This window comes from Silurus aristotelis, assembly GCF_946808225.1.
Source record: "Silurus aristotelis genome assembly, chromosome: 2".
NCBI lineage: Eukaryota > Metazoa > Chordata > Actinopteri > Siluriformes > Siluridae > Silurus > Silurus aristotelis.
In genome coordinates this window covers 5,504,085-5,517,366 of record NC_139575.1, presented here as the reverse complement: position 1 = coordinate 5,517,366, position 13,282 = coordinate 5,504,085, and the positions used below count along the sequence as shown (strand labels likewise).

The window sequence follows — 13,282 nt, the reverse complement described above, 5'->3', positions numbered from 1 at the left end:
TTTTTTTTTTTCGCCATTCAGAGGTGGACTTGCTGGTGTGTTTTTGATCATTGCACTGCTGCAGAACCCAAGTTCGCTTCAGTTTGAAGTCATGAACAGATGGAGAGACATTATCCTTCAGGATTTCTTGGTAAACATTTGTGAATAATGGCTCTCACTGTACAGGGGTAGTAATCAGCATCAAGTGCAGATATGGGGATGAATATAAAGACAAACCAAAATCTTTCTGTTAGATCAAAACAAATCAGCTGTGTTTTACTCAAATACCAACAAAACTAAACAGTGAAGGACGCTGGAACATACACGTGTGCTGTAAGTGTGTCTGATGAAACAGAGACCTACACTGTAGTGAAGTTGAATGTTAGAGAAGAAAACAAACTATAATTCTGTGTTTTAACAAATGAAACATGTTGCTTCCAGATTACTCTGTAAATATACTGTATAAATGTCTAATGTATACATATAACCTGATCTGATTGGTTGGGATTTGCAGATTTGTCCTATGTGAAGTCCATCAGTAAGACTGTCCATGTAGGAGGAGATTTAAAAATCAGCTGTAAATACCCACAATCCCTCAGGAATTATCCCAAGTTTCTTTGCAAGAGGCTGCAACCTGCTGCTTGTGTTTATAGTGAATCTGTTACAGAAAGTAGAAAAGATGTAAATGTGGGGAAATTCTCCCTGTATGATGACAGAACAGAACAAATCTTCACTGTGAGTATTAGAAATGTAATTGAACAGGATTCTGGTGAATACTGGTGTGGAGCTGAAGCAGCCTGGACATCTGATCATGGATACAAGGTTTATTTTACACAGATCAGCCTGACAGTTTCTGGTGAGTTTGTAGAGACATGGAAACACATTGTTGCATCAACATTGTCCCATCAATAACACATACACTAACTACATTTGGTGATCCCTAACTAGATTTTGATCCCTTATGAATTTACAGCAGGTAAATAAAAGTGACTGTTTCTCCTCCAGGATTTTCAGCTTCCACTGTGATCACTGTGTCTGTAATTTTGCTTTTGATTGGAATTTCAATCCCTTTTGTGATTTTACAAAAGAGATGCAATATACAAGGTAAATCGCTTTATTAGTTTTGCCCTGTGATTAATGGGACCAGATTAATTACTGAAAATGTATGTATTATTAAATTAATTTATGACGTAATTAATTGTTGAATCAAATAAATGAATTAATGAACACTGAGTTTCTGTGTGTATCATATCCATCTATATGCAGATTTGTGGCTAAGTTCAAGTTCCACTACAATTTTGAGGGTTTCTGTTAATCCACTAAAAACACATGTAGTGCTTGATTTACTGTTTAATCATGTTAAATTTTACTATAATTTCAAATTCACCACCATAAACATTTTATAACTTTTATCTGTACACACTGTAACACACACTGTTACAAAAATAAACAGTAATAACTACTTATTATTTGACCTCTTGTGTTTCAGCAGGTTTTATTTGTACTACAGCTTCATTTTGTAGTCTTCTGACCAAGAATCTGGAAATGACAAAGCGGTAATTTTCTTCATCACTCTGCATGTTAATTTGGGGTGGGAAAAAAAGCAAAGTGTAAAAACATGAGTATATGTTTATTCTATTTCTCTTTTCTTTCAGGTTCCTCTTGCAGTGTGTGACTATGAGGGGGAGAAATCTGCTGAAGGTCTGATGTACACAACAGTGATTATGTACAGCAATTCCACCAGCTCTAATGATGCAGTTATAAACATTAAGGATGAGGACTCATGTGAATATACTTCAGTCATTTACAGTGCTTTATGTGGATAAATTATTGGATGGAGAATACGTCACATCTTTTTCTTCTTACCCCAAAATCATGATAGTTACATGTAGAAACACCAAATCTTTAATAAAATGCAGTGAATACACAGCAAAATGAGTTATGTAGTCAATTAATAAAGCATTTGACAAAATGTTTGCTTCTCTGTATTATTTAGAAAGCTTCAAGTCCAGAGTTCCTGCCATCTTAGATTGCGTGTCAAATCTTTATGAATGTTTCTGGTCCTGAATACAGGAATACCAGAATAAAACATAGATGACATATCAAATTTTTAAACTGAGAAAATGTATAATTTTAAGGGAAAATAAGTTGATTTAAAATTTCATGCCATCAACACATCTCATAAAAGTTTGGACAAGGCCATGTTTACCACTGTGTGGCATCCCCTCTTCTTTTTATAACAGTCTGCAAACATCTGCGGACTGAGGAGACAAGTTGCTTAAGTTTAGGAATAGGAAAGTTGTCCCATTTCCAGTCTGGTTGCTCAACTGTCTTAGGTCTTCTTTGTCGCATTTTCCTCTTTATGATGCGCCAAAGGTTTTCTATGGGTGAAAGATCTGGACTGCAGGCTCTTCATTTCAGTACCCGGATCCTTGTTCTACACAGCCATGATGTTGTAATTGATGCAGTATGTGGTCTGGCATTGTCATGTTGGAAAATGGAAGGTCTTCCCTGATAGAGACGACGTCTGTATGGGAGCATATGTTGTTCTAGAACTTGGATATACCTTTTAGGATTGATTGTGCCTTTCCAGAAGTGTAAGCTGCCCATGCCACACGCATTCATGCAACCCCATACCATCAGAGATGCAGGCTTCTGAACTGAGCGCTGAAAACAACGTGTGTTGTCCTTAAGGATCTGTCTTAGGCCCACTGCTTTTCTCTTTATATATGCTGCCTCTTGGTGAAATTATACATAAACATGGTATTCACTTCCATTGCTATGCTGATGATACACAGTTGTATATTTCAACAAAGCCTGATGAGAGAGATCACCTTAACAATGTTGGGGAGTGTGTAAAGGACATTAGACAGTGGATGCTTGATAACTTTCTTCTGCTCAACTCAGATTAGACGGAAGTACTTTTATTAGGACCACATGCAGATAAAAGCAAACTTTCAGATTACGTAGCATCTCTGGATGGTGTTTCTGTTTTAGCGTGTACGGCTGTCAAAGACCTAGTTCATGCTTTTGTTACTTCTAGATTAGACTACTGTAATGCTTTACTGTCTGGGTGTGCGAGTAAGTGCATAAATAAGCTTCAGTTAGTTCAGAATGCAGCAGCAAGAGTCCTCACTAGATCTAGAAAATATAACCACATCACCCCTGTTTTAATCAGTCTACACTGGCTCCCAATCAAATGTTGCATTGATTATAAAATACTACTACTGACGTATAAAGCACTTAACGGTCTCGCACCACAGTATCTGAGTGAACTTCTTTACCAGTATGATCCTCCACGCCTACTTAGATCAAAAGGTGCTGGCTATCTGTTGGTTTCTCAAATAACAAAGACTACAGCAGGGGGCAGATCTTTCTCTTATAAAGCCCGACAGTTATGGAACAGCCTTCCAATCAGTGTTCGGGACTCAGTCTCAGTGTTCAAGTCGAGGTTGAAAACATATTTATTCAGTCAAGCCTTTGATCAGTAGATTTTTTCTTAGGTAAAGGAGCAGATCTGGAGGGAACATGGATATTGAGTGTTTGGTGAACTGGGATATTTGTATGCTGTCGTCCCCTCACATTCACACGTTCACTCAGGTTTGTTGATGGTGGTGTGGTGGGTCGTCTCTTATCCCAGAGATCCCTCATGTCGCTGTTACCTTCTGGTTCTCCCTTTTAGTTATGCTGCTATAGCGAGTCTTGCCGGAGTCCAAACTGCACAGTGATATTAACTTTCATACAACAGTAAGGACACTTAATAATCCATATCCTTCTCTTCCTGTCACTCTTCTCTCTCTCTCTCTCTCTCTCTCTCTCTCTCTCTCTCTCTCTCTCTCGCTCTCGGTCAAGTTAAACATGCTCCTTAGTTTCCAGTGAACACTGTTCCTGCTTCTCTCCCCTCCGTGGATCTTCGCACTTCGTCCAGGCCTGCCTCTGGATTGTGTTCTCTTCGACTGGAGGCCACTCTGTGCAGTTTGGGACGGTTTCTCATCAACGCCTTGGGTGGGTCCATGAAATTCCGGAGTAAGAACGGGCGCTTTGAGGATGGATTTGGACTGTAGTTAATGTCAACAGTCTGCTACACTGACTCAGGACTATTTTTCGCTTCTGATCACCATCACTGTACCCCGCAACATCGTATATCTGCTACAAATGGACATTCGGTGCAACCCAGATGAGGATGGGTTCCCTCTTGAGCAGACCTGGGCAAACTAAGGCCCGCGGGCCACATCCGGCCCTTTGTACGTCCCTGTCCGGCCCGCGTGAGGCCAATCATAAATTACAGGGATGCACCGAAAATTCGGCCACCGAAAATTTTCGGCCAAAATACCTAAATCACAGAAACAACACGGCAGAAACACAATTGTAATGACGCAATAAAAAAGTGCAGCCACACGGTTAATTGGATAAAAGCCAACATGTCTGCGGTGTGGACTTATTTCAATATCTCAGAGAAATATTGGATAGCAATTTGCAAAACATGCAATGCTGAAATTTCAAGAGGGGGTGTACCTGCAAAGAGTTTCTCCAAGTCGGGTTTAATTTATCACCTGAAATCCAAACATCCCGATTGCCATTCTAAATATGAGAAGAACATGGCGCAGAAAAGTAAATTCAATCCGAGCATGCGCACTCCGTCTGTTGCGGACGTTTTTGAAAAGGCAAGAAAGTTTTCCAGTGATGGTGCCAGAGCAAAAGGCATAACACAAAAAATTATGGAATTCATTGCCTTAGATCAGTGGTCTCTAGTGGATCGACGGGTTGATCTTTGAAACATTCCCTGTGGATTCTGAAAATAATAATAATTATAATATAATATTATTTATTACACGGCTCTTCTTAATGCTGTAGATTAGAACGTTCCATTCACTTGAATGGGCTTCCAAACGTTCGGCGGTCAATTATTTTCGTTTAACAGACCGTTGTTGATAATTATTGACCGCTGTCTGTCTGTCTGTCTGTCTGTCTGTCAATACTATGAATAGTAACAAATAAATAACAATAATTTATAATAATAAATAAAAAACTTTTGTAATTGATTTATCCTTTGAATTGCAATGCATTGATTTTAGTGAGGTTAGTACACACTCATAGCCATAAATGCAATGGTTCTAATAATTGACAATCTTTTCTTTCGGTGTTTCGGTTTTGGCCTTGGTTTCCTAATTTTTGGTTTCGGCCAAGAATTTTCATTTCGCTGCATCCCTAAAATATTATCGCTGGTGTGGCCCTCCGACACAATTCAGGTTTCTCATGTGGCCCCTTATAAAAATGAATTGCCCACCCCCGCTCTTGAGTCTGGTTTCTCTCAAGGTTTCTTCCTTATGCCATCTCGGGGAGTTTTTCCTTGCCGCAGTCGCCACCGCTTGCTCATCAGGGACAAACTTATAAAGAACAAATTCACTTATAATCACCACATTATCTGTGTAAAGCTGCTTTGAGACAATGTTCATTGTTAAAAGTGCTATACAAAAAAAAATGATTTGAATTGAAATGAAATTAATTATCCTTTTTATTCCAGATGACATGATGTCCCAGTTTTCCGAAAAGAACTTCAAATTTAGATTTGTCTGACCACAGAACAGTTTTCCACTTTGCCACAGTCCATTTTAAATGAGCCTTGGCCCAGAGAAAATGCCCTCGCTTCTGGATCATGTTTAGATATGGCTTCTTTTTTTGGCCTATAGAGTTTTAGCCAGCAACGGCGAATGGCACAGTGGATTGTGTTCACTGACAATGTTTTCTGGAAGTATTCCTGAGCCCATGTTGTGATTTCCATTACAGTAGCATTCCTGTATGTGATGCAGTGCCGTCTAAGGGCCTGAAGATCAAGGGCATCCAATTATGGCTTTCCGGCCTTGACCCTTACGCACAGAGATTGTTCCAGATTCTCTGAATCTTTGGATGATATTATGCACTGTAGATGATGATAACTTCAAACTCTTTGCAATTTTTCTCTGAGAAACTCCTTTCTGATATTGCTTCACTATTTTTCACCGCAGCATCGGGGGAATTGGTGATCCTCTGCCCATCTTGACTTGTGAGAGACCCTGCCACTCTGAGAGGGTATAAAAAGACCCTTCATTTTGAAATGTCATGCCAAATATTGGCTCATTTTGGATTTCATGAGCCAATATTTAGCATGACATTTCAAAATGTCTCAGTTTCAACATTTGGCATGTTATCTATATTCTTATGTGAATAAAATATAAATTTATAAGATTTGTAAATTATTGCATTCCTTTTTTATTCATAATTTGTACAGTGTCCAAACTTTTTTGGAATCGTGTTTCTGAATAAATCTGTATGTGATGAATCTATATAATATACGAGTTTCACTTTTTGTATTGAATTACTAAAATAAATCAACTTTTTAATGATACTCTAATTTATTAAGATGTATATAGCTGATATGTGTTTAGGTCTTTGGATACATCTGTATATAACAGTTTTGATTTGCATATTTCAGATGCAAATAAAATAATCTTATCTAAATTTACACTACTCCTCAAATACCCACGATCCCACACAAAAGACAGTGCAACGTATTACATGCACAAGCAAATCTGAGTTCTGTGTGAGTCTTAAAAATGGCAAAAAAAATATAAATAAATAAGAAGGTGTTCAGGTCCAACAAGCTCAGCTTGCTGATCAGGTGTTGAGGAACAATGGTGATGAATACTGAGCTGAAATATTAAGTACTGAATCATGACTGGTGGAATTTAATAAATAAAATGTTCAAGCACAAACTTTAAGCTTAAACACCACAATGTAATATTATATCAGCATCTATATTACATATTTACAGAATTTAGCAGATCCCCTTATCTTCAGTGACGTACAGAAGGGCTGTGTAGAGATTTACTGTAGACTTAGATACAGATACAGAAAGTGTCACTGTGTTACACCCCTCGTGTTCAGACGGACAGCAGAGAATTTGTTTTGTTATTATTCAAACACAGTCCTGCTCTCTCTCATTCTGCTGTTAACCATCTTGTACTCTAGAGGGCAGTAGTAAGTCCACAGTGACATGGAGTAAAAAAAATCTCCTGAGTAAATGTAATCATGGAGCACTGAGAGGAAAAATAACACATAGTAAATGCCCTGATCTTGAACACTCATACACCTTATGATTGTTTACATACTGGAACTGACCAAATGCTGTTTCTTTTGTTTTTTTTTTATATTTAAAACCCTTTTTCATGTTTACTGTATGTAGTTCATACATATTTCACACATACACTTCCTGAACAGCTCTTACTCATGCATATAGAAGGGGAAGTGTGTACGACTTCAGTTACTGGTTAAGACACTGTTAAAGATGCAGCACATTCACAGAGCAGGACAGAGACAGTAACAGTGTGTAGCAGAACAGGAGCTTTAATATCTTTCTGAAGTGGACTTGGTGTGGAGATCTGTGTGTGTGACCTCAGGATGAAGATCCTCCTCCTCATCTTCACCTTCTGCCTGATCTCAGGTAAAGAAATACACTTTATAATAATCCTCACTATCAGCAGCAGTGTTACATGAAGGAAGGTTTTGCTCAGATGGATATTTGTTGTTTTGTTAGATGGAGGAGACTCCAAGGAAGTAACAGGATATTCAGGAGGAGGAGTCCTTATCAAGTGCAAGTATACTACAGAATACACACAAAACCCAAAATATTTCTTTAAGGATTCATCGCCAGGCTGTTCTGATCTAATAAAGACAGGCGATAAAAACATGTGGGTAACTTCAGGAAGATTCTCACTGTTTGATGACACCAAATCAGCAGAGTTCAGGGTGATGATCAGAGAGATCACTGTAGAGGACACTGGGACGTATCAGTGTGGAGTTGAAATATCTTGGGGAAATTACATTTACACAGAAGTGGAACTAAAAGTAAAGGAAGGTGAGTCTTCAACCACTGCCTTCTGTTTATCTTCACAAAGCTCTAGTGTCATTAACAGACACAATACCAACTAATCACACTTCATGACTAAACTATTATTATTTTAACATTTTTAACTTTTTAATCTTCTGTTTAAATACTGACATTAATATTTCCGGCAGGTCAATGGGAAAATGTTTGATCACCTTTCTGTGCATTTAACTTTATTTCCTGATTATATTTAAAACAGCAAATTAAAACAACCTGCAAACTGAACTTTCATTCCTATTTCAGTCACTTCATGTATTTATATCAGTTCATGTGCTACGTATTTTTGTTTTTGGGTAGCAACCACGAGTTGAAAGCGGAAGTAGCTCGATCATGCTTTAATGTTCACACAGCACACAAACACCGGTTAGAGATCGTACGAACCGTGATGCGGGTTGGGTCCGTGATCCCTGTGTAATCCGATAAGGAAGTACAATCCCTCCGGGAAGTATAATCCGTTATGGAAAGTAGAATCCGGTAAACGAGGGTAATCCGTGGGACATGAAGAAGGATCAGGAACCAGCGGGGAATGCTGGCAGTCAGGAACCTGGGACCTCACAGCTTCCACTGTGATCACCGTATCTGTAATTTCCCTTTTGATTGAAATTTCAATACCTTTTGTGATTTTTCAAGGTAAATCACTTTATTAGTTTTGCCCTGTGAAGAATGAAACCAATTTTACCATCATTTCAAATTCACCACCATAAACATTATAGAACTTTTATCTGTACACACTGTAACACACACTGTTAAGAAAATTAAACACTAATAACTACAGATTACTTGACCTTTTTGTTTCAGCAGGTTCTATTTGTACTACAGCTTCTTTTTGTAGTCGTTCTGACCAAGAATCAGGAAATGACAAAGCGGTAATTTTCTTCATCACTCCGCATGTTAATTTGGAGGGAAAAAAGCAAAGTGTGAAAACATGAGTATACGTTTATTCTATTTCTCTTTTCTTTCAGGTTCCTCTTGCAGTGTGTGACTATGAGGGGGAGAAATCTGCTGAAGGTCTGATGTACACAACAGTGATTTATGTGCAGCATTTTCATCAGCTGTAATAATGCATTTTCAAGCATTAAAGTTAAGGACTCATGTGAATATACTTCAGTCAGTTACACTGCTTTATGTGGCTAAATTATTGGATGGAGATTATGTCGCATCTTTTTCTTCTTACCCCACAGTTATGACTGTTACATGTAGAAACAGCAAATCTTCAATATAATGCAGTGAATACACAGAAAAATGAGTTATGTAGTCAATTAATACAGCATTTCACAAAATGTTTGCTCCTCTTTAGTATTTAGAAGCTCCAAGTCCAGAGTTCCTGCCATCTTAGATTGTGTGTCAAATCTTTATGAATATTCCTCCTCCTGATATTTCCAAAAGTATTAGGTCACCTGGTCGTATGTGATTTTTAAGCATTGCATTACACATTTAGTCCCAATTTGCCCTTATAATTCCCTCCACTCTTTTGGGAAGATGTTGCACTAGATTTTGGAGTGTGCTTATGGATATTTGTGTTCATCAGCCACAAGACTTTTACGAAAGGCAGGTACTGATATAGGTGAGGAGACCTGGTGTGCAGTCAGCATTCCAATTCATCCCAAAGGTGTTCAGTAGGGATGAGATCACAGCTCTATAGCAGGCCACTCAAGATCTTCCTCTCCATAGCATGTAAACTAGATCTTTAAGGAGCTCACTTTGTGCACAGGGGCATTGCGATGCTGGAACAGGTTTGGTTTTCCAAATTTAAGTGAATGCATAATTATATTATAGCGCAGCTAAAGACGTCCTGTACTATTAAGTCCTCCAGCTTTGTGGTAACAGAAAAAGAACGACATATAGTAGGAAAGGTGACCCAATACTTTTGGCAATATAGTGTATGATGGGGTAGGAGCACAATCAAATGATTAGACTATGTACAAAATTTAATGGGTAGGAAATCCAAAGTTACATTAGAAATTATAGTATAGAACCAGGTAAGCAGTGGGTTAACAAAGAAAAAAACAAAATACACAAAAATAATGGAGTTTTCGATACCTTTGTGTGAACATCTACAGGACGTGATATGATTTTGTTACAGCAACACCCCAGTGAAGAAAGCCCATCAGCTTCTTTTCCACCTTAGAGACGATGTTCTAGAGACTTTAAACTGCCCTCCAGGGTGACCAGGAACTTTTACACCTACACAATTGAGATCATCCTGAAGGGAAACTTTACAGCTGGGTTTGGGAACAACACCAGGCAGGACAAGAGGGTGGTTCTCCACCAGGTTCTCCAGAGGGTGGTGTGATCAGCTAAGTGTACCATCTGCACTGAGCTCCCTGACTTGCAGTCCATCTACTGCAAGTGGTGCTGGACCAAGGCCAAGAATGTAATGAAGGACCACAGTTATAATAACTATGGACTGTTTTCTCTGTTGCGATCAGGAAAAGTTATTGCTCCCTAAAGGTCAAAACATACAGTAGACAGTGAGGACGAGCTTCTGCCTGCAGGCAATTCAGGATCTGAACCAGGAGAACACCAAGGGCTAATGTCTACAGTCTCTAAGATTTTTTATTAATCTATTTTAGCATAAAACATTTTTTTTTTTTTTGATTGGTCTTATGAAGTATTCAAATTTTGTGGTGGTTTTTTGTTAAATGTGAGTAAAATCATTAACATTAAAAGAAATAAACACTTGAAATATATCAGTCTGTGTGTGATGAATCTCTATAATATACGAGTTTCACTTTTTATATTGATTACTTTCTTTCGGTTTCTCCTGTTAGGGGTCGCCACAGCGGATCCTCCGCATGTTTGATTTGGCACATGTTTTTAAGCGGGATGCCCTTCCTAACGCAACCCTCCCCATTTATCCGGGTTTGAAATTTGAGTTTGACACCCCTTTATTACTCCATATCAATACAGGGGTGTCAAACTCAAATGGGGCCAAAATGAAAAACTGGGATGTGGGCCAAACTTAATATTTATTGAAAAATTGACTGCAAATGTGCATGTTTTCCGTCTGTCTAGATCTGTAATGTTGAACTTTTTCATATGGAAACAAACTTTAGTTTTGCATAAACATTTAATCTGGAACAACCAAAGTTTATATTCTAAACACATTAGAAATTAAATTTGAAATAAAACACATAAGTGGTATTCGTTTCTTATTTTCTCTCTCTCTCTCTCTCTCTCTCTCTCTCTCTCTCTCTCTCTCTCTCTCTCTCTAGCTTTCCGAATTCCTTTTTATTGTAAAACATTTTTTCACAGGGCAACAACAAAACAACCAAAAATAATAATAATTTCCTTTAATAAAAAAAAGCAATCATTCAACCATTAAAAGTTTATGCCTTGGAGTAGAAAAAGTGCATAAAGACAACATTCACTCAAGCTCAGTTTTTACACTCTGATTTACTCTGATGCACATTGGTTGAAGTCAGATTCCTGAATCTCTTCTTAGATGCATCATTTCTGGGGTTTAGGCTCTGAGCTGAGGAAATCCTCAGGATTCAGTGAAGGTGTTCATCAGCAGTGTTGGGCAAAGTAACTTTTAAAAGTAATGCATTACAATATTGAGTTACTCCCCAAAAAAGTAACTAATTACGTTACTTAGTTACTTTTTATGGAAAGTAATGCGTTATATTACTTTTGCGTTACTTTTGCGTTACTTGTATCTCTTTCACGCCTTACAGGTGTAACAGGTGTAATATAGATAATTGCCATTAAGAAATAAATTATATTAGGGCAAAAGACATGTCTTAATCATTTAAAATGTTTAATAACTTCTTAGAGAACAATAAGATGATCGACTAACTTTTGACCACAAGGCTGAACACTTTCCAGTCGCACTTCTGTACACTGCATTTCAATCTGCCTTCGCCGTCAGGAATGTAACTATCGTTAGTGTATATAAGGTTAAGGGTGTGGGCTGCACACCGGTGATGTGGAGGGAGAACATACCTTTCGCAGGGCCGCTGGAAGTAATTTTGAACAGGGGGTGCTGTGAAATTTTTTTTATTTATTTTTTTGGATAAAAAAACCTATGAGCCTATTTAGAATACATTTTAAAAATAAATACATAGGGCTGTGACGATGGCAGTTTTTTTACCACCGCGGTGGTAATGGACCAAATACCGTTGTTGGGGGGTTGTTTTAAAATAAATAAAAAAGAAACAAAGAAACAACACACTAAAGCCTGTAAAGCATTGAAATAAATATCAGTAAATACTAAGCAAGACAAGGAGACGTGGTGGTGGAATGAGGAAGTGCAGGAGAGCATTAAGGGAAAGAGGTTGGCAAAACAGAAGTGGGATCGACAGAGTGATGAGAAAAGTAGGCAGGAGTACAAGGAGATGCGGCAGCAGGTAAAAAGGGATGTGGCGAAAGCCAAGGAAAAGGCATATGAGGAGCTGTATAAGAGGTTGGACACTAAGGAAGGAGAAAAGGATTTATACCGATTGGCCAGGCAGAGGGACCGAGCTGGGAAGGATGTACTGCAAGTTAGAGCAATAAAGGATGGAGAGGGAAATGTGTTGACTAGTGAGGAGAGTGTGTTGAGAAGATGGAGGGAGTATTTTGAGCAGCTGATGAATGAGGAAAATCAGAGAGAGAGAAGATTGGAGGATGTGGAGTTGGTGAAGCAGGATGTAGATAGGATTAGTAAGGAGGAAGTGAGAGCAGCGATTAAGAGGATGAAGAATAGAAAGTCGGTTGGACCAGATGACATACCGGTAGAAGCGTGGAGATGTTTAGGAGAGATGGCAGTGGAGTTTTTAACCAGATTGTTTAACAGAATTCTGGAAGGGGAGAGGATGCCTGAGGAATGGAGAAGGAGTGTGCTGGTACCGATCTTTAAGCATAAGGGAGATGTGCAGACCTGCAGTAACTACAGGGGAATTAAGTTGATCAGTCACACCATGAAGTTATGGGAAAGAGTAGTGGAAGCTAGGCTGAGAGAAGAGGTGACCATCTGTGAGCAACAGTATGGTTTCATGCCGAGGAAGAGCACCACAGATGCCTTATTTGCTTTGAGGATGTTGATGGAGAAGTATAGAGAAGGACAGAAGGAGCTGCATTGTGTATTTGTGGATTTAGAGAAAGCGTACGACAGGGTACCGAGAGAGGAGTTGTGGTATTGTATGAGGAAGTCAGGTGTGTCAGAGAAGTATGTGAGGGTGGTGCAGGACATGTATGAGGACAGTGTGACGGCAGTGAAGTGTGCAGTAGGTACGACAGACTGGTTCAGGGTGAAGGTTGGACTGCATCAAGGATCGGCCCTGAGCCCTTTCCTGTTTGCAGTGGTGATGGACAGGTTGACGGACGAGGTCAGACAGGAGTCTCCCTGGACTATGATGTTTGCAGATGATATTGTGATTTGTGGTGAGAGTAGAGAGC

At 38.8% G+C, this 13,282-nt stretch overlaps 2 protein-coding genes and 1 long non-coding RNA gene across 9 annotated transcripts in view; 2 read left to right on the top strand and 1 right to left on the bottom strand.

The window, feature by feature from the left end:
* The window catches only part of LOC310737846 (polymeric immunoglobulin receptor-like), a 253,742-nt gene that overhangs the window by 38,384 nt on the left and 202,076 nt on the right, over positions 1-13,282 (top strand). For 6 of the 7 annotated variants that reach the window (XM_083562558.1, XM_083562562.1, XM_083562559.1 and 3 more), the window contains 2 exons: positions 494-835; positions 7,553-7,873. In XM_083562558.1, the coding sequence (XP_083418684.1) occupies positions 494-835; positions 7,553-7,873 (663 nt within the window). The remainder of the gene's footprint in view (positions 1-493; positions 836-7,552; positions 7,874-13,282) is intronic. The other variant, XM_083562561.1, reaches the window with a different exon arrangement.
* The window catches only part of LOC310737758 (obscurin-like), a 380,181-nt gene that overhangs the window by 310,708 nt on the left and 56,191 nt on the right, over positions 1-13,282 (bottom strand). The window lies entirely within an intron of this gene.
* LOC310739252 lies at positions 8,459-8,933 on the top strand. The gene is made up of 3 exons (XR_014537315.1): positions 8,459-8,533; positions 8,705-8,769; positions 8,866-8,933. It is a non-coding gene; the product is annotated as an uncharacterized lncRNA (long non-coding RNA).